General features: G+C 46.3%; 1 protein-coding gene across 1 annotated transcript in view; it reads right to left on the bottom strand.

Moving 5' to 3' along the window:
• Positions 1-443: 443 nt before the first annotated feature.
• LGALS8 (galectin 8) overlaps positions 444-23,146 on the bottom strand; it is a 28,206-nt gene continuing 5,503 nt past the window's right edge. The window contains exons 4-10 of the mRNA XM_040429576.1: positions 15,220-15,430; positions 9,288-9,407; positions 6,310-6,366; positions 6,200-6,223; positions 5,636-5,724; positions 4,287-4,452; positions 444-2,483 (exon numbers count right to left, since the gene is read on the bottom strand). Of these exons, the coding sequence (XP_040285510.1) occupies positions 2,334-2,483; positions 4,287-4,452; positions 5,636-5,724; positions 6,200-6,223; positions 6,310-6,366; positions 9,288-9,407; positions 15,220-15,430 (817 nt within the window). The 3' untranslated portion in view covers positions 444-2,333. The remainder of the gene's footprint in view (positions 2,484-4,286; positions 4,453-5,635; positions 5,725-6,199; positions 6,224-6,309; positions 6,367-9,287; positions 9,408-15,219; positions 15,431-23,146) is intronic.

The following is a 23,146-nucleotide window of genomic DNA, read 5'->3' on the forward strand; positions in this document are numbered from 1 at the left end:
ACCAACGTATGATACGATGTATGGGCGTGACTACAAGTCGCCGTGCGACCCTAGTCTTAGTGTTAATAATGATCAGAGGAATGACAATTTCAATATACAACTGCAAATATGACAGAATGTGTAGCCAGTAATGTACCGTATGTGTTATTACTGGGCGCTATACACAACTTTTATATATAAAATACTACAAGCCTAGAAATAAAAATCAAAATTTTTTTAATCAATTTTCATATTTTTTACATCTTTTTCTATCTAGTGCAGAGAAAACATAGCATGACAGGGAGCTAGCTGAAATGAGCTGGCATCCATTGTTCCCTATGGCCAAGAGCAGCAGCATCCTGTATGACAACAAAATGCCCTAATGGAGCATATTATAACAAGGGTTAGTTTACAGAAGACATCCCCTTAAAGGGAATCTGTCACCAGTGACCTCCCTCATCAAGCTGTTTGCATATACACATAGCTGGGGTTCACTTTCTTTTGTTGATCCGAGACTCTTTCCAGAGTTAGGATACTTTTTCTTAATAGACAGATTAGGCCTTTGATGCAATGAGGGTGTCATCGTTGCTCTTGTTGCACCCAAGCTTTACTCGTTTCTGTGGCCAGCCCCTCCATCACTGCTTTAATTGACAGGTCTAGGCAGTACAAAGCAGTATAATAGATATGTGGGGGTGCTTTGAGTAGGGTTCCCACCCTTTTAACATGGTTAAAGGGTTTATCTTGAAAAGATAATGCTGACCTATCCTCAGGATAGGTCATCATTACCACATCGGCGGGGTCTGAGTCCCGGCACCTTCGCTGATCAGCTGTTTTAGGGAGCCGCCACTCTCACTGAAACTCTGGTGAGCACAACCGGCACCCGGCAGCTTTCCAAGCACAGCACCATACATTGTACAGCGGCTGTACTGTTTATCGCAGCTCAGCCCTATTCACTTCAATAGGGCTGAGCTGCAACTAGGCAGTGTGACCGATGTATGGCGACGTCACATGGCCTAGGAAAAGGGTGCGGCGCTCCCGGTGCTCCGGACTCTTCTAACAGCTGATCGGCGGGGTTCCTGGGCGTCGGTCCCCCGCAGATCTGATACTGATGACCTGTCCTGCTATGAGAAGAAGAAAGCGTCAGCGCTACAGAATATGCGCATATTCTACTGTGTGACCACACATCTTCCGTAGCGCTGACATCCACTTTCTCTCTTCTTCTCATATCGGCATTAGTTTGAAAAAAGGACCGAAATATCAGATGTACAGCTGCTTGAAAATAAAACACATTCTGCATATATATACCTTGAAGTGGCAAAACAGTGAAGGAGCAGAGCTTGTGTGCAACAAGAGCAATGTTGACACCCTCATTGCACCAAAGGCCTAATTTGCATATTGAAAGAAAGTATCATAACTCAGAAATGGAGACTCAGATCGCCAAATGAAAACAGCATTTTAATGAGGTGAACTACTGCAAATGTCTATGCAAACACTTAGGGAGGTTGCTGGTGACAGATTCCCTTTAATGCAGTCTTTAAACCGTTATCTGTTCATTTGCACATAGATAGCAACAACATATATAAAAAATCAAGACGACTTCATTAAAATAATTCCTTTTCTATAGCAAATAATATAGAGTAAGGCCTCATTTAAATGGCCGCCCTGTACCCACCATTAACGGTACGCCTTTCAGATGTAAATCACTAAGGTGCCGTCAATCCAATTCAAAAGAGGCGCCAGGGGTCCGTGTGCTACATCCAAGCCTTAGGCCTGTCTAAATGAGGCCCAAGAATACAGTCTGCCCTTTAGGTCAGGGGGTGACAGACTTGTCTGTTAATACCCAGCTTTGTAGCCAACAGTCTTAGTTGCCATTTCTAATTATTAGGCCTCATGCACACAGCTGTATATGATTTTCAGTCTGCAAAGAAACAAAAAAATTATAATAATAAAACTGATCCTTCCATGTGCGTTCCATTTTTTACTCCCTCCTATCAATAGAAAGTGCTATTCTCATCAGCAAAAACAGACATGAAAAATACCTGCGGTAAGTTTTATAGGTTGGGCACACAGATCAGTGTGTGGCCCCACTAAATTGTATGGGTCAATGTGCTATCCATTAAAAAATAAAAACGGATAGCATACTGAAGCAAAATACAGACGTGTGCATGAGTCTTTATTGCGATATAAGGTAATTCAGCTAGTACAGTTATTTTAGGGCTAGGATATGTCCATTAATAAAAGGTAGCCATTTTAATCAATATAAAGACTATTCGGTTGTACAGTGTATCCTGGGGTGAGAGGAATACCACCAATCTGGGACAATATGATTGGTTGCCAGATGTCATATTTCTTTTCTACCAGGCTCTGACATCATACAGCTGAATGTCTCCATCAACGGTAATCTCATTGATCTTGGCCAAGTCTTTAAATCGATGCTTATACTCCAGAAGATGTTCTCCATTAACAGCAACCCTATACTGGTGAGCTTCACAGTAGATGAGGAGCTACAAAGAAAAAAATATATATACATATTAACATACCCGATTCATGGTCACAAGAGTACTAAAACCGCTCTGTAGACACAATACACCATCTCCCATTTATGGGCTACCACACTGAGCAACAGTCTAAAAACAGCAAGCGCTATGGGGGGTCTGCATTGAGTCATAGTGTTTCCATGCAGCCACCACTAGGGGGACCTAAGTGCATAAAGATTTTTTACATTTTTAAATCCATATGACGTTAAAGGGGTTGTCAGAGATAATGAAAAATCTTTTGCAAGCCCTCAAAATGCCTTTGTCCATCAGTGTTATTTGCAGTGTTGGTTCAATCTTCCTGCCACTGTTTGTTTCCAAACTGCAGCGGTCAAATGCCGTACACACGCACGTCTCATTGTCGGTGCCGCACACAGTGAAGAGGAGAAGGGCATGAGAGATTTGAATGGTGATGATGTCATCCTGTAGTTCACAGGAGGTCAACCACATGGGAGAGACCAAGTTCCTGTTCACACATAAGAGCAAGCTCTGGGCTGCTGGTTAGACTTGAGGCCACATGACCAGGTTCCCCTAATGAACTGGTTCAAAATGTATGGATTCAACTGAATAAGGGCTCATTCAGACGACTGTATGTGTTTTGTGGTCTGAAAATTGCGGATCCGCAAAACACAGATACCACCCGTGTGCGTTCCGCATTTTCCGAAACAGAAGGGCCAGCCCTATAATAGAAATGGCTATTCTTGTCCACAATTGCGGACAAGAATAGGGCTTGTTCTATCTTTTTTTGCAGGGCCACGCAAAGGAAGTACGGATGCGGAGAGCACACTGTGTGCTGACTGCATCTTTTGCGGCCCCATTGAAATGAACAGGTCTGCATCCGTTCCACAAAATTGTGGAACACATGCAGACTCAAATATACAGTCGTCTGAATGGGCCCTTAGCATGTAACAAATTATACTGCTACAATACTGGTGGTGAGTTAAAGGGTTTCTATCATCACAAAATTCATTATGTAGCCGGCTGACATTAGCGATGTGCTAATGTCAGCAGTACATAACTGTGTAATTTTTATCTGCCTACATGCCGCTCACCCAGAAAACTAACTTTTAAAATATGCAAATTAGCCTCTAGGTGCTATTGGGGCGTTGCTGCAGCACCTAGAGTCTCCTTACTGTTCGGCACGCCCATTTTGCTTTGATGGACATCTCTACTCTGTGCTTTGAAAGTAAAATCCCGCGCCTGCGCCGTCCAGTTTAGTATTTGGCGCAGTCGCAGTGAGTAAAGGACGCTCGCCTGCGGTCTTCACTTCCGGGGAGCTCTGTGACATATTCGACGCAGGCGCAGTGAGGAAGCCGGCAGCAGGCGAGCGTCCTTCACTCACTGCGCCTGCGCCGTGCGGCGGCATGTAGGCAGATAAAAGTTACACAGTTATGTATTGCTGACATTAGCACATCGCTAATGTCAGCCAGCTACATAACAAATTTTGTGATGATAGAAACCCTTTAAGTCAGTAATGCCGTACATGTAAAAAATAAGTAAAAAACCCGGAGTGATTCTTTAACACCCAGCCCTCAGTCCTGTTCTCAGCTGAGAGGTGAACCAGAATGTCTTCATTTCCTTCATACATATGTCTTGGAATTAAAATGCAAAGCATATTACATAGTTATTGTAAAACTATTCTGTACTATTAGATAACGTAACCTGTTTTTTTTTTTTGTGACCTCACCAGTTTTAGCAATATTTTCATGACATGGAGAGGCCATTGCCCTTACAATACATCTATCCACACTAGAGTAACAAAGCTCAACCAACCTCAAAATACATATCTGGAAAGAAGGGGAATTCACGTAGTTGCTGCTCTTCTTCTCCCCAACTATCGTACAAGTATGTGTTCCTCACAAACACCTTCTTCGTCATTCGAGGATTCAAGTGCAAAGCGATGTCCCTGGAGCCACTGGGCTTAAGATTAATGGTGAAGCTGTCAACATTGAAAGAAGAGAAACATGAAATTAAGGTAACAGAAAAAATGTTTTTCACTCTGGTGGATCCATTATTTGCAGTCACAAAAAACTTTTTTTGTACAAACTTTATCACTTCTCTACACAATGGATCAGGTAAAAACAGACCACACATGGATGGCCTCGGTGTGATGTCCATGGTTTTCCCGGACCCATTGGAGCAGATTTATTAAGGTTTGCGTTGTGTACGTAGGTTTTAATTTGCTCTGTGCTAGCAGATGATGCAACAGATTTATTAAGAGGTGCATGGCTCTTAATAAATTTGTGGCATTTTCCTCTGTCCACGTGACAGAAATGAAATGTACCCCGGCCAGAAGCATAAAGTGTGGCAGTTTTTTGACACACACATAATTGAATGAATTGGGCCATGGAGTTTCCACCAACAGTCCATCTCCTCCTGCCCTCGCCCACCGACTTTTATCAGTGACGATCACTAGGATATGTCCCCAATGTCTGATAGGCGCAGGTCCCACCTCTGAGACCTGCACCTATCTCTAGAACCAAGCCCAGAAAGCAAAGAAAGGTGCACTGGGCATGTGCGGCCGTCTTCCATTCATTTCTATGGGACTACTGTGCTAGCGAGGCCACCGCTCCAATCACTTCTATGGGGCTGATGGAAATAGCTGAGCCAGCGCTCTGAAATTTTTGTCAATCCTTCAGAAATTAATGGAGGGTTGCCGCTCATGCATGCTGCGCCCTACTTCACTTTGCGGGCTCTATTCTAGAGGTGGGACCCGCACCTATCAGACATTGAGGGGGTATCCTAGCAATATGCCCCCATTTTATGAGATGGGCCAACCCCATGGAATAGAATGGGTGCATTCTGTCCGGATCAAAGTAGTGCAAGTTCCCATGCACTATATACATAATTCAATGGATCTGCGTGCTCTCCATGGAGAACACAGGCAGCACACGGATGTGTATCACTGACATGTAAATATGGCCTTAGGCTCTGCTCACATTTACACACATGCCACACTGTACATCAGGCTCCATTTTTTTGATCTGAAGAATAGTGCTGCATGGACTGTTCTTCCTGTAAAATCTGCTGGGACGGACATCAGAGGCTCCAAACACCCGCAGCAGACAAACTACGGTATATACCGTACATTTACACCGCACAGTACCATGCAGATAATTCACCTTTTGCAGTTTTTGCTTATTTCACCCTTCACAACCACTGTTCTTCCTTGGCTCAGGGCATTAGGAAGGTTTCCAGTGTAAGGAATTTCCTATATTAAAAAAAATATAAAAAAAATAAAAATATTTTTATTAAATCACTTAGGGGAAAATACTGACAAAACACATTTACATACAAAAACTCCTGTAAACCTTTAGTGGGCAATCTGGTGGTGACATATTACGGTAGTATCTATGGAGGTCGAACTGGAGATTTTAGGCACTTGGGAGGGGAATATAACAGGGCCAGCAACAAGTTTAATTTCCACCTAAGGGTGCCTGTCCATGGTGTGATCCGGCTGCTGGATCCACATGTGGATTAACATTAATTGCCGGGCCGCCCCTATACTTACAGAATAGCAATCATCGTTAGTTCTCATGTGGATCCTGTGGCCGGCACCTCTTGTGCCTGACATCTGATGTGTATGGTGGCTCAAATTATCCTAATATGTATCAAGTGCATGTGGATCTACAACCCGTGCCCAACTATTCACAACTCAGTGGAGGACTGCAATAAAGAACACTCACAAAATTCAGGCTGTTCTGTGATGCCTGGCATTAAGAGGAGAAAAAGAACAAGGTTAATTTATCCGCTGATTCACTGGTAACAATAATACCCTAGAAATAAATAAAAATACCTGCATGGAATTCATCGAAGTAAGTGCAAGAGATGTTGGTTGTGAGCCCTGCTGTATCTGGAAATACGGAAATCCGTTAGGTATCAGACACCGAGGAATGCTTATATGTATTCATGCCTATAAATATATATTGTACCCACCAGTGTAAGGCTACTTTTACACTAGCGGCAGGCCGGATCCGACAGGCTGTTCATCCTGTCGGATCCGTCCTGCCGCTATTTTGCCGTGCCGCCGCTCTGTCCCCTTTGACTATAATGGGTACGGGGGTGGAGCTCCGGCGCAGCATGGCAGTTCGCAGTGAGAGGCCGCCGGACTAAAAAGTCGGACATGCAGTAGTTTTAGTCCGGCGGTCTTTCGCCGTGCACTCCCGTGCTGCACCGGAGCTCCGCCCCCGTCCCCATTATAGTCAATGGGGACGGAGCGGCGGTCCGGCGAAATAGCGGCAGGACGGATCCGACAGGGTGAACAGCCTGTCGCATCCGGCCTGCCCCTAGTGTGAAAGTAGCCTAAATGAAAAAGATCAAGTAGTTCCATGACCATATCTAAGCACAGATGACCATATATACTGATTAGTGACATCACCGTGGCGTCTATGTTTTGTGTAATCATGGATGTAAGGACTATAGGAATGCAAGCACTTTATTGTATATTTAATACTTCAGCCTTCTATCGCTTATGCCTCTCTACCATGGGCTTACAAGGTGGACCTTGTGAAGTTTAACCAGTTTCTACGGTAGCGGCCTGCTGATCGCTTCAGCGTCAGACAGTTCTGATTGGTCAGGATATTGAAGTTGGCAAGCTGGAGTACTTCAACTAATATAGATACACCTAAAGGGGTTGTCCCATGAAAAATATTCTACATTTTTCACACCGCCGAATACTGAACGGGACGGTGCAGGCGCGAGATTTTCTTAGTAGACACGGCCGGTGGGAGGAGAGCAGCTCTGCCCTGGCCCTATCAATCAAGAGAAGAAGGGCGTGAAAAGAGGTGGGCAAACGGAGCCTCCTAGAGGCGAATTTGCATATTAGAAAAAGTTAGTTTTTCTCAATAACGGCGGCAGGCAGTGAGATGGCACTAATATAGTTATGTTCAGCTGACATTAGCACATCGCTAATGTCAGCCAGCCTAATACCCATTTTTTCAGGTGACAGAAACCCTTTAAATCCGGTGAACCACAGCTATGTGTCTACGCAAACAATTTGATAGGGAGGTCGCTGGTGACAGATTCCCTTTAAAAAAAAGTGCATATGCACATCCATTTCTACATGCGTGCACCTTTACGCCATCTGCCATGCGTGCGCAGTTTAACCACCTGAGGCTTATTTGGCATGTTTATACAACCCAGAGCGCACACATATGGCAGAGCTATGTTCAGCTGAAACTTCGCCTCACTGAAATAAAGCTACCGCATGGTTTGCATCTACTTGGTGTACGGACTTCATTATTTAGCTTGTGGACTGCTGTGACCTCACTTGTCTATATACTCATGTAGTCCACTGTATATACCACTCCTGACAATTCTGGAGCATCTTTTTGCAGAACTCTGAATTGTGCCATTACTCTGTTATTCCTCTTAGGCCCCTTTCACACAGGCGTTAAGGGAACACCCGCGATTTTTCCGCGCGAGTGCAAAATATTGTAATGCGTTTTGCACTCGCGTGAGAAAAATCACGCATGTTTGGTACCCAAACCCGAACTTCTTCACAGAAGTTCGGGCTTGGGATCGGTGTTCTGTAGATTGTATTATTTCCCCTTATAACATGGTTATAAGGGAAAATAATAGCATTCTGAATACAGAATGCAAAGTAAAATAGCGCTGGAGGGGTTAAATTTTTTTTAAAAAATAATTTAACTCACCTTAGTCCACTTGATAGCGCAGCCCGGCATCTCCTTCTGTATTCTTTCTTCAGGACCTGGGTAAAGGACCTGTGGTGACGTCACTCTGGTCATCACATGATTCATCACCATGGTAAAAGATCATGTGATGACCGGAGTGACGTCACCACAGGTCCTTTACCCAGGTCCTGAAGAAAGAATACAGAAGGAGATGCCGGGCTGCGCTATCAAGTGGACTAAGGTGAGTTAAATTTTTTATTTTTATTTTTTAACCCCTCCAGCGCTATTTTACTTTGCATTCTGTATTCAGAATGCTATTATTTTCCCTTATAACCATGTTATAAGGGGAAATAATAATGATCGGGTCTCCATCCCGATCGTCTCCTAGCAACCGTACGTGAAAATCGCACCTTGCTTGCGGATGCTTGCGATTTTCACGCAACCCCATTCACTTCTATGGGGCCTGCGTTGCGTGAAAAACGCAGAATATAGAGCATGCTACGATTTTCACGCAACGCACAAGTGATGCGTGAAAATCACCGCTCATGTGGACAGCCCCATAGAATGGATGGGTCGGTATTCAGTGCGGGTGCAATGCGTCCAACTCACGCATCGCATCCGCGCGGAATACTCGCCCATGTGAAAGGGGCCTTAGAGTTGTAGGAACAAATGGACACTGGAGAGCTACCATTCTTACTGAAAATGGCGGTGTCACTAGTTACAAAGGCAACACACAATTGTCCATTTAGTCATAAATTTCCAAAAGGAATAACAGAGGAACGACAAAACACAAAGGGGAAAATGTATTATTTCCCCTACACCTGTGTTTGGCGTAGAAAAGTCACAAATACACAGGATTTGTGACTTTTCAATGCCATTGCAATATTTCTAGTGCTGCTTTCGCCAATAAAAAAAATAAATAGGAGTGGCAAGTGCAAAGTGTGGGTTGGCTCCGGCTCATTCATCATTATATATGCCATGGAGTAAATAATAGCTGAAGTCTATGGCAGCTCTGAGCTGCTGGAGGAGCCATGTAATTTATAATGACTTCTCTGCCTCGTCATAAATGACATGCCTCCTCCGGCAATGCAGGCCCTATCTAGGCGGGCGCAGCACACCAAATGTGATGTAATAGACTTACTGCTTGATAGGCAAATCCAATTTGGTTAATTGTCACCATCCCATATATACCGAGAGTGTCAACTTTTTCCAGATTGATCCTATGCTTGTAAGTCAACAAGTGCTTCCCATTTGAAGACACCTTGAAGAAATAAAACAAAATGAACCAAGCACAAACAGGGAACGTTATAAAATGCAAACAATATACAGTAAATCTCTGGATTTTACCCTGTGTATTGCAAAGGTAGAAATTTGCGGCATAAAAGGACATGCTGTGAACTTATTTATACATAGATAGATAAAAAGTCAGCAATCCGTACCATAAGGGATAAAATATTAAAACCAGAGTCATATCTGCAGAATAAATATGATACTTCAATAGTTGGTCAATGTCAAATAATTGCACTTGGTTATAAGCAATCAGATCGTTCATATAAAGCAGCGTATCTATAAAGAAAATGTCCTGCTCAGCAGATCCACACCTCTTCAAGATCTCAAATGATTATGAAAGCACCTGTTTTCCTCACAATTTTAACAGCACTCCGTGGTTCACTTTTCACACCCAAACTTGTTATAATACGGACACTTACACACTGTTGAGGGAAGTGTTGGATTTAAATATATATATGTATATATGCATGTACAGTCGTGGCCAAAAGTTTTGAGAATCACATAAATATTGGAAATTGGAAAAGTTGCTGCTTAAGTTTTTATAATAGCAATTTGCATATACTCCAGAATGTTATGAAGAGTGATCAGATGAATTGCATAGTCCTTTGCCATGAAAATTAACTTAATCCCAAAAAAACCTTTCCACTGCATTTCATTGCGGTCATTAAAGGACCTGCTGAGATCATTTCAGTAATCGTCTTGGTAACTCAGGTGAGAATGTTGATGAGCACAAGGCTGGAGATCATTATGTCAGGCTGATTGGGTTAAAATGGCAGACTTGACATGTTAAAAAGAGGGTGATGCTTGAAATCATTGTTCTTCCATTGTTAACCATGGTGACCTGCAAAGAAACGCGTGCAGCCATCATTGCGTTGCATAAAAATGGCTTCACAGGCAAGGATATTGTGGCTACTAAGATTGCACCTCAATCAACAATTTATAGGATCATCAAGAACTTCAAGGAAAGAGGTTCAATTCTTGTTAAGAAGGCTTCAGGGCGTCCAAGAAAGTCCAGCAAGCGCCAGGATCGTCTCCAAAAGAGGATTCAGCTGCGGGATCGGAGTGCCACCAGTGCAGAGCTTGCTCAGGAATGGCAGCAGGCAGGTGTGAGCGCATCTGCACGCACAGTGAGGCGAAGACTTTTGGAAGATGGCCTGGTGTCAAGAAGGGCAGCAAAGAAGCCACTTCTCCAAAAAAAACAACAGGGACAGATTGATCTTCTGCAGAAAGTATGGTGAATGGACTTCTGAGGACTGGGGCAAAGTCATATTCTCTGATGAAGCCTCTTTCCGATTGTTTGGGGCATCTGGAAAAAGGCTTGTCCGGAGAAGAAAAGGTGAGCGCTACCATCAGTCCTGTGTCATGCCAACAGTAAAGCATCCTGAGACCATTAATGTGTGGGGTTGCTTCTCATCCAAGGGAGTGGGCTCACTCAGAATTTTGCCCAAAAACACAGCCATGAATAAAGAATGGTACCAAAACACCCTCCAACAGCAACTTCTTCCAACAATCCAACAACAGTTTGGTGAAGAACAATGCATTTTCCAGCACGATGGAGCACCGTGCCATAAGGCAAAAGTGATAACTAAGTGGCTCTGGGACCAAAATGTTGACATTTTGGGTCCATGGCCTGGAAACTCCCCAGATCTTAATCCCATTGAGAACTTGTGGTCAATCCTCAAGAGGCGGGTGGACAAACAAAAACCCACTAATTCTGACAAACTCCAAGAAGTGATTATGAAAGAATGGGTTGCTATCAGTCAGGAATTGGCCCAGAAGTTGATTGAGAGCATGCCCAGTCGAATTGCAGAGGTCCTGAAAAAGAAGGGCCAACACTGCAAATACTGACTCTTTGCATAAATGTCATGTAATTGTCGATAAAAGCCTTTGAAACGTATGAAGTGCGTGTAATTATATTTCACTACATCACAGAAACAACTGGAACAAAGATCTAAAAGCAGTTTAGCAGCAAACTTTGTGAAAACTAATATTTGTGTCATTCTCAAAACTTTTGGCCACGACAGTATATTTGCCCTTTTGCATGGGCCGGTCCAGGTGGTATGGGTGTATACATGGAGATGTATGTATGCCCCCTTGTCAGCATACATCTCTATGTATAATATATCCATATGCAGGTGGGCTTATTACTGCCCATTTATGATATTGTATATATGGACATGCATGTAGATGTACCCCAAACATCTATATGGATAGATATATATATATATATATATATATATATATATATATATATATATATATATATATAAAAGTATAATTAGACTTGTATTACCTCTGCATAGTTACTACCCCGTGTTCCTTGGCCTGTATGTATTAACTCCTGCATTGCCACAATTGTACGATTATCCCCCCTGGTTAACCCGTATATCCCCCCCTGGTTAACCCCTGCATATATCCCCCCCTGGTTAACCCCTGCATATCCAAACCCCTACTCCCCTGAATAACCCCTGCATTGCTGTACAGCCCTGAACACCCCCATTGTCAACCCTTACCTACCCTGTCCCACCAACGATCCCTGAAGCCCTGATCACCCCCCCCCCCCCCCCCACTGTACCTCACCCCTATTACTGTATTTGTGTCTGTGGCCTGCATACACCCCTGCAGTGCCACCGTTAACCCTTGTCGTACCCCATAGGGACAGTAAGTAGAACCAGGTGGGTGGGCTGCTAATATAAATGTGTGAGTGTATTGTATAGTTAGTTTGTGGGTGGACCTTGGGATTGTGTAGTGTAGTACTGTATATTTAGTGCTGTATTGTAAGTGTAATATTGTAATTGTAGTTAGGACCGTATTAGTGTATTGTTATAGTGTGTTTACTTATATTGCTGTGTGCCGCTATAACTATATATGTCTATACCATTGATATAGATATATATATATATATAATTATAAAATAAAATATTAGACTGTGACGTATAGTGTGTTAATAAATATTTTTTATTTAAAGCAGTGTGTAGTCTTTTGTAGTAGTAAGGCGCTGCATCAATAGTCGCACGTAGTGTAGTTCAGTGGAGTGTATAGGTAACAGAGGTAGTTAGCTTTGGTAACATAGCTAAATAGGTTAGGTAGTTTATTTATGTTATGATTTAGGCATAAATAGGCGGAGTCATCACTAGACGGTTCATGCCTATTTATGAATATTAATTATTGAGATTTGCATAAATATCAATAATTAATATCCCCCTTAACACACAGATATTTTTTTGAGTCCCGCAGTGAAACTCCACTTGTGCAGCCACAACACCCACCGGACCAGTAATGTACACAAAAAATATCTGTGTGTATGTGTCCGCATTATAACAAGTTTGGGTGTGAAAAGTGAACCACGGAGTGCTGTTAAAATTGTGAGGAAAACAGGTGCTTTCATTTGAGATCTTGAAGAGGTGTGGATCTGCTGAGCAGGACATTTTCTTTACAGATACGCTGCTTTATATGAACGATCTGTTCACTTATAACCAAGTGCAATTATTTGACATTGACCAACTATTGAAGTATCATAGTGGTAGGTTGTGGTGGCTCACTAGCAAGTAGTTAAGGTATGGTGCTGCAAGCTCATATAGAGGGAATCACCCCACCCTCTCTTAAAGGCAAATGTAGTAATAGAGTAATGAGCGAGCACTCATACACTTAGCAACCAAATTGACATGTGCAGAAAATATTTATTATATCCCCATAAAATACAAGTAATAAAATTTATAAGAACAATGTAGCAATAATATACAACATTACAGTCACATATATTGTGGTAGATATGATCAACACTATATTCATATGACTCAATAGTGTCGATAAATTCAATAATATATATCACACCAAGAAACTTCAAGTATATGCTGTTATTTGGGAAGAGGGGGTATTATCTTCTAGCGCTCTATCCCAATTTGGGAAACTGAATGTCACTGAAAATGTTGTAGGTGTATTCACTGGGAGCGCAATATGTTCATAAAGTGTCCACAGGAATCCTGATAATGTGAGAAGTCTCTTATAGCATATCCTTTTAAGCTCGATATGAGCTTTGGATTGGAGAAAACTTTAAATTGATGTTTGGCTTACCGTCTAGCGTCTGCTGTCTCCCTATTGCTTCAATGGAGCTTTAAATATTTGCCGGCTTATTCAGTCGCTCCATACAGCAAGCTGGTTTAAATTTCGCAGGAGTTCCAAAGATCGCAGGAGTTGCCACTCTGTTCCGCAATTTCCTTTGGTGCAGCTTTCGACGATAAGAATAGTTAATCCTTTACTGTAGAGATTTTCTTCTGTATGGCCATACAGTATTATCGGAGGCTTTTCAATGCAGGTACATCACTTGTTTCACCATCTCTACAGTAAAGGATTAACTATTCTTATCGTCGAAAGCTGCACCAAAGGAAATTGCGGAACAGAGTGGCAACTCCTGCGATATTTAAACCAGCTTGCTGTATGGAGCGACTGAATAAGCCGGCAAATATTTAAAGCTCCATTGAAGCAATAGGGAGACAGCAGACGCTAGACGGTAAGCCAAACATCAATTTAAAGTTTTCTCCAATCTAAAGCTCATATCGAGCTTAAAAGGATATGCTATAAGAGACTTCTCACATTATCAGGATTCCTGTGGACACTTTATGAACATATTGCACACCCAGTGAATACACCTACAACATTTTCAGTGACATTCAGTTTCCCAAATTGGGATAGAGCGCTAGAAGATAATACCCCCTCTTTCCCAAATAACAGCATATACTTGAAGTTTCTTGGTGTGATATATATTATTGAATTTATCGACACTATTGAGTCATATGAATATAGTGTTGATCATATCTACCACAATATATGTGATTGTAATGTTGTATATTATTGCTACATTGTTCTTATAAATTTTATTGAAGTATCATATTTATTCTGCAGATATGACTCTGGTTTTAATATTTATCCCTTATGGTACGGATTGCTGACTTTTTATCTATGTATAAATAGGTTTTATATATATTAATAAATATTTATTGTTCAGTCCACATTGCCCCAGATATTTTGTGTGCCCTCCATCTATACACAACAATTTAATCTTCTTGCTACAACCTGGGGTGGGTAGTGGAGTGAGCACCTATATATAGCCACTCACCAAGTGTAGCCACTACTACTTTTACTACATGCTGTGAACTTAACATCTGCACCATTTTTATGTAGTGCTTGGATGAGATTTCGGAACTTCCCAACTGCTATGCTGGTACTGTAAAACGAAAATCCGTGGCATTTCAGTCCCTTGTGGACATACCCTAAAGATGTGGGAATACCCAGGTACAGCGCTGAGCTATCTCCAGCAGTCACATAGAGAGGCGGCATGCATGCTCGACCTGCTGATCCATGCGTCTGGGGAAGTAGGACACCCGTTCTAATATTCAGTGGGTGTCACATCAGTCAGAATCCTGCCAGATACTTATCATGTGAATAGGGAATACATTTGTATTGTGGGAGAATCCTTAAAGGCCCCTTTGACATGGGCCAGTTACTGGGTAAGTGATTGCACTTTTGACTGCTCGTTCCTGGTCACTGCTGGTTGCATTTTGTGAGAGCATAAAAATTGTCCATAACACGTGTGTAAATAATGAAACTGTAGGTGACCAAACAATTGCACTAACGATCACATACAGTACCAATGATTGCTAAATGAGCACGGTCTCACTTGCAAAACTGTCCATCAGTCAACTTTTTTGATACAGTACAGCCCCCCTGGATAGCCAGACATATGTGACCTACATAGACTGACCAAAAAAAAAAAAAAAGCTCACCTGGAATTTATTATGCAGAACCAGAAATAGGACTTCAAACGGCGTGCCCTTTGTGAAAGGCATCTGGTATGTTTTTTCTTCCCAACCCCATCTTTCATTTTGTAACGTGTTGCAGATTATGACCCCTGAACCTTTAAATCGAGGGTTGAAATGGAAAGCCACATCAGAGCGGGGATTCTGACTGCTGCCACACTGGAAGTCTATCTGGAACCTAGAAAGGAAAAATAAATAAATTGGGGGACACTGGTCACTGTGCGAAATGTTAACACAACTGGTTGAACGAATTGCGAAATTGAAAATTTGTGTGACATTTGTAATTCAGAAAAGCGGACATATCCGAATAAGTGTATGTTTTAATGCGTTTTTTTTGTAGGACAGAAAGACGAAGTATGGTACTTTATTCTGTCCTTTAAAAAAAAAAATCGTATGGAAATGTAAAGAGTGACAAAAGGAATCAAAATGATGCAATTCTGAACTACATTTGCCTATGTTTTTACCGCTTCCAAACTAAAGCCCGCCCATCAGTATCGGTGATGTCACAGGGAAGACTGCTAGGCAGAAGCCTCAGCCTAGCAGTGGAAAAATATAAACCAAAAAGCCCTTGCCCTGCGTCATACATGAAATGCTCAGATGCTCATGTCAGAGGGGCTGTCTGGGTGAAGAAGGGGAGATGTCCGGATTCAACTCTGAACCCGGACAATCCCTTTAGGTGTGCACCTATGTCTACTAATCACTGCTCATCCATGGATGCTGTCAGCTCACTGGCCGCTACCTAGACTTTTAAGAGCCCAGGCTATGCCTTTGGCCTCATGCACACGACCGTTGTGTGCATCCGTGTCCGTTGTTCCGTTTTCCGTGATTTTCTGCGGACCCATTGACTTTCAATGGGCCCGTTGAAAACTCGGAAAATACACAGTTTGTCATCCGCGTCCGTGATCCGTGTTTCCTGTCCATCAAAAAAATATGACCTGTCCTATTTTTTTGACGGACAACAGTTCGCGGACCTTTTCAAGTCAATGGGTCCGTGAAAAAACACGGAGGCACACAAGTTTGCCATCTGCGTCCGTGATCCGTAGGCTACTTTCGCACAGACGGATCCGCAGATCCGTCTGCATACAGCTTTTTCAGACCCCCCTCCCTCCCCAGTTTTAAATTCATTGGTGGCCAGTGCGGCCCCTCCTCCCTCCCTCCCCTGTATTAAATTCATTGGTGGCCAGTGCGGCCCCCCCTCCCCTGTATTAAATTCATTGGTGGCCAGTGCGGCCCCCCCTCCGTCCCCTGTATTAAATTCATTGGTGGCCAGTGAGGCCTCCCCTCTACCCCCCGCTAATTAAAATCACCCCCCCCCACCATTGGTGGCAGCGGAGAGTTCCGATCGGAGTCCCAGTTTAATCGCTGGGGCTCCGATGGGTAACCATGGCAACCAGGACGCTACTGCAGTCCTGGCTGCCATGGTTACTTAGCAATTTTGGAAGCATTATACTTACCTGCGCTGTCTGTGACCAGCCGGGCGCTCCTCCTACTGGTAAGTGACAGGTCTGTGCTATAAGCAATGAATTTAATACAGGGGAGGGAGGGGGGGCCGCACTGGCCACCAATTAATTTAATACAGGGGAGGGAGGGGGGGGCTGCACTGGCCACCAATGAATTTAATACAGGGGAGGGAGGGAGGGAGGAGGGGCCGCACTGGCCACCAATGAATTTAAAACTGGGGAGGGAGGGGGGTCTGAAAAAGCTGTAGGCAGACGGATCTGCGGATCCGTCTGTGCGAAAGTAGCCTACGGATCACGGACGCAGATGGCAAACTTGTGTGCCTCCGTGTTTAATTGTGCGGATCACAGCCCCCTGTAAGAGATTGGATGCTGCCAGGCAGCAGGGGGCAGTCATGTACACAGTTCTTAGCATATTCTAACTTGAAGCGTCCCCATCACTATGGGAACGCCTCTGTGTTAGAATATACTGTCGGATCTGAGTTTTCACGATCTAACTCAAATCCGATGGTATATTCTAACATAGAGGCGTTCCCATGGTGATGGGGACGCTTCAAGTTAAAATTTATCATCGGATTGGAGAAAACTCCAATCCGATGGTATATTAATAGGGACTCCTGACTTTACATTGAAAGTCAATGGGGGACGGATCCGTTTGCAATTGCACCATATTGTGTCAACGTCAAACGGATCCGTCCCCATTGACTTGCATTGTAAGTCAGGACGGATCCGTTTGGCTCCGCACGGACAGGCGGACACCAAAACGACTTTTTTTTTTACTTTTTCTTCAAAATCAAGGAAGACACATGGAAACGGATCCCCGTTTTGCGGACCGTGAAAAAACGAGATTTTTGTATAACTTACCAGTAAAATCTCTTTCTCGCTCTTCCTTGGGGGACACAGGAAACCTTGGGTATAGCTCATCTCCATAGGAGGCGTGACACTAAGTGAAAGACTGTTAAGCCCCTCCTCCAGCAGCTATACCCTCAGCCTGGAGCGAGCGACTACCAGTTATGTGCCCAAGTAGTTAAAACAAAGGCAAGGATCAACCAAATTAACACCAACAAGTCAAAACTCCCGTCAGGGCAACCAAAACAATGGGTGGGTGCTGTGTCCCCCAAGGAAGAGCGAGAAAGAGATTTTACTGGTAAGTTTTTCAAAAATCTCGTTTTCTCGCCCAATTCCTTGGGGGACACAGGAAACCTTGGGACGTTCAAAAGCAGTCCACAAATAGGGAGGGACCACAACCAAAGATGAATTAAAGCACCATAGGCATTAAGGCACCGCCGCCTGCAAGACCAGGCGGCCCAAAGCAGCATCCGCCGATGCATAAGTGTTCACCTTGTAGAACTTGGTGAAAGTGTGCAAAGAAGACCAGGTGGCCGCCTTACACAATTGTTCAGCCGAAGCTCGATTCCGCTGAGCCCAGGAAGCCCCGACCGCTCTGGTAGAATGAGCGGTAACACCAAAGGGCGGTTCCCTGCCCTTAGCACGGTAAGCCTCAGCAACAGCCATCTTGATGAAGCGGGCAATAACCACTTTAGATGCCGCAAGCCCCCTGCGCGGACCCTCCGGAACCACAAATAGAGAATCCGAGCGCCGAAAGGGTCTAGTTACATCCAAGTAGATCCTCAGAGCCCTAACAACATCCAGACGGTGAAGATCCCGTTCCCGAGGATGAGACGGGGACGGGCACAGAGAAGGAAGGACAATATCTTCATTCAGGTGAAAAGCGGACACCACCTTCGGAAGGAAATCCGGAACCGGGCGGAGAACCACCTTGTCCTGGTGAAAAACCAAGAGGGGTTCTACGCAAGAAAGTGCCGCCAATTCAGACACACGCCGAAGAGACGTGATGGCAACGAGGAAAAAAACTTTGCAAGACAACAAGCGAAGGGAAACCCTGCGCAAAGGCTCGAAAGGAGAAGATTGGAGAGCCGTCAGCACAACATTAAGATCCCAAGATGGAACGGGAGCGCGATACGGGGGAGCATAGTGAGCAACCCCCTGAAGAAAAGTCTTAACTGGACCGAGCGGAGCCAGAGGTCGCTGAAAAAGGATCGAAAGCGCTGAGATCTGACCCTTTAGGGTACTGAGACCTAAACCCAAGTCCAGACCAGACTGCAAGAAGGATAAAATCGTGGGGAGAGAAAACCGAAGGGGATGAACATCTAAGGTCTCGCAGAAATTCAAATAGGCCCGCCAGGTTCGGTAATAAATCCTGGACGATGCCGGTTTACGCGCACGAATCATGGTACGGACCACGTCAGCAGAAAACCCCCGCCGCGTTAGGACCGCGGTTTCAATAGCCACGCCGCTAAACGTAGCGACCCTAAATGCTGGTGGAAGATCGGCCCTTGAGAGAGGAGGTCTTCTCTTAGAGGCAGAGGCAAGGGGGCGTCTGCCAGGAGCAACATAAGGTCGGCGTACCAAGGACGACGAGGCCAATCCGGGGCTATTAGGATCGCAGGCGTGCCCTCCACCGCGATCTTCCGAAGGACTCGTGGAAGAAGAGGCAGGGGCGGAAAAACGTAGAGGAGAGAGAACTCCGTCCAGGGAAGGACGAGCGCGTCCGCGCCGTAAGCGTCCGGATCCTTGGTTCTGGCCATGAAGGTGGGAAGCTTGTGGTTGAATCTGGAGGCCATGAGATCCACGTCCGGACAACCCCAACGCAGGCAAAGAGACTCGAAGACGTCGGGGTGCAGAGACCACTCGCCCGGGTCGATCGTCGTCCGGCTGAGGAAATCCGCCGCCCAATTGTCCACCCCCGGGATGTAAATGGCCGAAATGGCTGGAACATAAATTTCCGCCCAGCGAAGGATTAGAGACACCTCCCTCATCGCCGCCGCACTGCGAGTGCCCCCCTGATGATTTATGTATGCCACAGCCGTAGCATTGTCCGATTGGACACGAACAGGGAGACCCTGAAGCAGCGAAGTCCAATGCCGGAGTGAAAGGAGAACCGCCCTCAGCTCCAGAACGTTGATCGGCAGTTTGGACTCCGATGGAGACCAAGTGCCTTGTACGGACCGAGGAGGAAACACCCCCCCCCCCCAACCCCGCAGACTGGCATCGGTGGTAATCACCAACCAAGTTATCGGCAGGAAGGACTTCCCTTGGAGAGGGGTCCGTAACCACCAGAGGAGAGAGGAGCGAACCTGGGGGGGAAGGGGAAAGTGCTGATCCAGACTTTCCTGGGACTTGTCCCATGCGGACAGAATGGCAGTCTGAAAGGTGCGGGAGTGATACTGCGCGTAGGGGATTGCTTCGAAACAGGACACCATCTGTCCCAAGACCCGCATGCTGAACCGGAAGGAAGGATTGCGGTGGGTCAGAAGGCTCCGAACCGACCGATGAAGGAGCTGGCGCTTCTCTGACGGAAGCCGAACCTCCGCTGCATCTGTATCCAGCAGCATCCCCAGAAAGATCAGTTGCCTGGATGGAACAAGAGCGGATTTGGGAAGATTGATAATCCAACCGAACCGGCGTAAGGTTTGTAGCGAGAGGTCCACACTGGCGGATGTCAGTGACAGAGAGGGTGCCTTGATAAGGAGATCGTCCAAATATGGAAGAAGAAAAACTCCCCTGGAACGAAGTAAGGCGAGGACAGGGGCAAGGACCTTTGTGAAAACGCGAGGGGCCGTCGCCAGCCCGAAGGGGAGAGCAACGAACTGGTAGTGGTCGGACCCCACTGCAAAGCGCAGAAAGCACTGATGACACCGAGCGATTGGAATATGAAGGTAGGCGTCCTGGATGTCGATAGAGGCCAGGAACTCACCTTTTTCCAGAGAGGCCACCACCGACCTGAGAGACTCCATCCGGAATCGCTGAAGACGAAGGAAACGGTTTAACCGTTTTAGATCCAGAATGGGACGAACCGAGCCTTCTTTTTTGGGGACCACAAAAAGGTTCGAATAGAACCCCTTGAATCTTTCTTCCATGGGAACCGGAGCGATGACCCCTTTGTCCAGAAGGGTGCGAGTGGCAGTAAAGAAATCGGCCGCCCCTTGGGGATCCCGGGGAACCCGGGAGCGAAAGAACCGAACTGGGGGGAGGGACGTAAACTCGATTTTGTACCCGGAAGACACAACTTCGAGAGCCCAGGCGTCGGAGACGTGCGCCTGCCAGAAGTCCCTGAACAGGAAGAGACGTCCCCCCACCCGGGCGGGTGGGGGCGCACCTTCAGGTAGTGTTCTGCTTGGTCGCGGGAGGGCGAGCAGGCTGTGACTTGCGCCAGGAGGGCTGGGTCCGAAAAAAAGGTTTCTTACGTCTGTCTTGGACAGAGCTAGGGGATGGACCTGAAGAGGTGCGAGGTGCGGGAGCCCTGCGGGAAGACGTGAAGCGAGAAAAAGTGGGACGGCCTCGAGTGGTGGTCCTAGTCCTAGATTGAGGAAGATGCGTACTCTTCCCCCCCGTGGCTTCGGATATGATTTCATCCAAGCGGGTCCCGAACAATCGAGAACCAGTAAAGGGAAGGCCAGTAAGAGACCGCTTTGACGTGGAGTCCGCCGTCCAAACCTTTAACCAAAGCTCCCTCCTGGCCGAAACGGCCAGGGCAGACGAACGGGCTATGAGAGCCCCCGCATCAAGGGATGCTTCACAGACGAATTTGCCGGCTTGAACGATAAGTTGGGCTAGAGCACGGAGGTCCTGAATAGGGACGTCGGATTCAAGCTCCTGATCCAGCTGAGAAGCCCACTCTGAAACCGCTTTTCCAGCCCAAGCGGAAGCAAAGACCGGCCGGAGGGCGGAACCGGAGGCTGCAAAGATACCTTTGGTAATGGCCTCTATACGGCGATCCTCAGTGGATTGTAAGGAAGAGCCATCAGCAACGGGAATAGCCGTGCTTTTTGCCAAACGGGCCACCGGGGGGTCGACTTTGGGTGGTGACGCCCAGTTTGTAATGCAATCCGCCGGGAATGGATAACAGATATCCAACTTCTTAGGCGGGGTAAAACGGGCATCAGGGCGGGCCCAGGCATTGGAAACCACCGACGAGAAGTCAGTGTGGAGGGGAAAAACTGCAGACGTCTGTTTTTGGCGAAAAAAGGAAACACTGTTTTTTTCAGAATTAGGAGGATCATCGTGAATCTTAAAGGTATCACGAATATTGTTAATAAGATGGCCCACAGCAGAAGCCAGTTTTGAAGGCAAGGCCGAGTCCATATCACAATCTGAATCAACTAGTTCCCCTTCAGAGGGCATATCCTGTATCGAGGAAGGGCCCGACTGAGAGCGCACCCTTGGGGGTGATACTGAAGCATCCGAGGATGATAGGCGCTCCGCCCTAGACCGCTTCTGGGGTTGACGGGCTCTGGAGGTGTCGCCTGGAGAGAGGGACTCAGACGGGTCAGCTAAGATAGCGGACCCGGAGGGCCCAGCAGGGGAAATATCCGGCTGCGATAAGGGCAATACCTCTGCAAGGCGGCCCACAACGTTAGAGAGGCTGACCACAGCCTGGGAAAGGGATCTAGCCCAGTCAGGGGGATCCAATAGGCCAGGGGGTGACACAACAGATGGTGGACCCTGCAATGGGGCTTTGCAAGCCGAGCAATGCGGGTCAGGCTGCCCTTGAGGGAGGGGCGCCTTACATGCGGTGCAGGTGTGATACCAAGGACCGGCCGGCGCTGAGGGGTCAGACATGTTGGCTGAAGTAATATAAAAGCGTCCAGGCCAGAGGGCTGCAGAACTAGAAGGGGTCAACAGTCCTACCAGGTCACAGTGGGAGCGGACGACAACAGCAGCGGCAACACCTGAGGTAAAACCTGAGGTAAAAACGATCCGTCCTGAGAGCAGGCACGAAGTGGAGGCGGGGCCAGCGAGAAGCGGGAAGAAAGACGTCCGCCCCCCCCGACTGAATGTCTAACATGTACAGGAGAAGCGGAACAAAGCTCCGCCCCCCGCCGGAACTTTCGCGCGCGCGATTCAAACAAATATGCCGCCGAGAAAATATTGCCCCCCGACCACCTCCTTATACACCGGCGGCGAATGACACACCGGTAGCCGGCAAGAGAAGTCAGCTGGCAGCTGAACACAGCGGCAGCACTGGCCGAGATAACAAAAGGCGGCCCACAAGGCCGCAGCACCTGAGGTAAACTTGTGCAGTAAACCCTCCCCCACGAGCACCGCTCCGTCCTGCTCCACACACAAAGGGGGGAAGCCGACAGTAAGCCTTGTAATGTGACAAGGCTAGGCAGAGGGAACACAGAAGTTAGAACCCTAACAGGGGGGGGGGGGGTTGGAACGGCTACATAGCCACCTCACCAGTCGACGTTTTCACCCTCAGTCCATCCAGCAGGGACGCCCCTTCAGCCACTGGCACCGAAGTGGCAGGAAGCTGGAGAGGGGCTTGCAGGCGGGCGACCCTTGTGCTGGCGGGATGCAGGGGAGCTGGGCTGCCCTGGTCCTCCTTTTCTTCTGTGGGGAAGGCAGCAGTG

The sequence above is a fragment of the Bufo bufo genome, chromosome 4, assembly GCF_905171765.1.
Source record: "Bufo bufo chromosome 4, aBufBuf1.1, whole genome shotgun sequence".
Classification (NCBI taxonomy): Eukaryota; Metazoa; Chordata; class Amphibia; order Anura; family Bufonidae; genus Bufo; species Bufo bufo.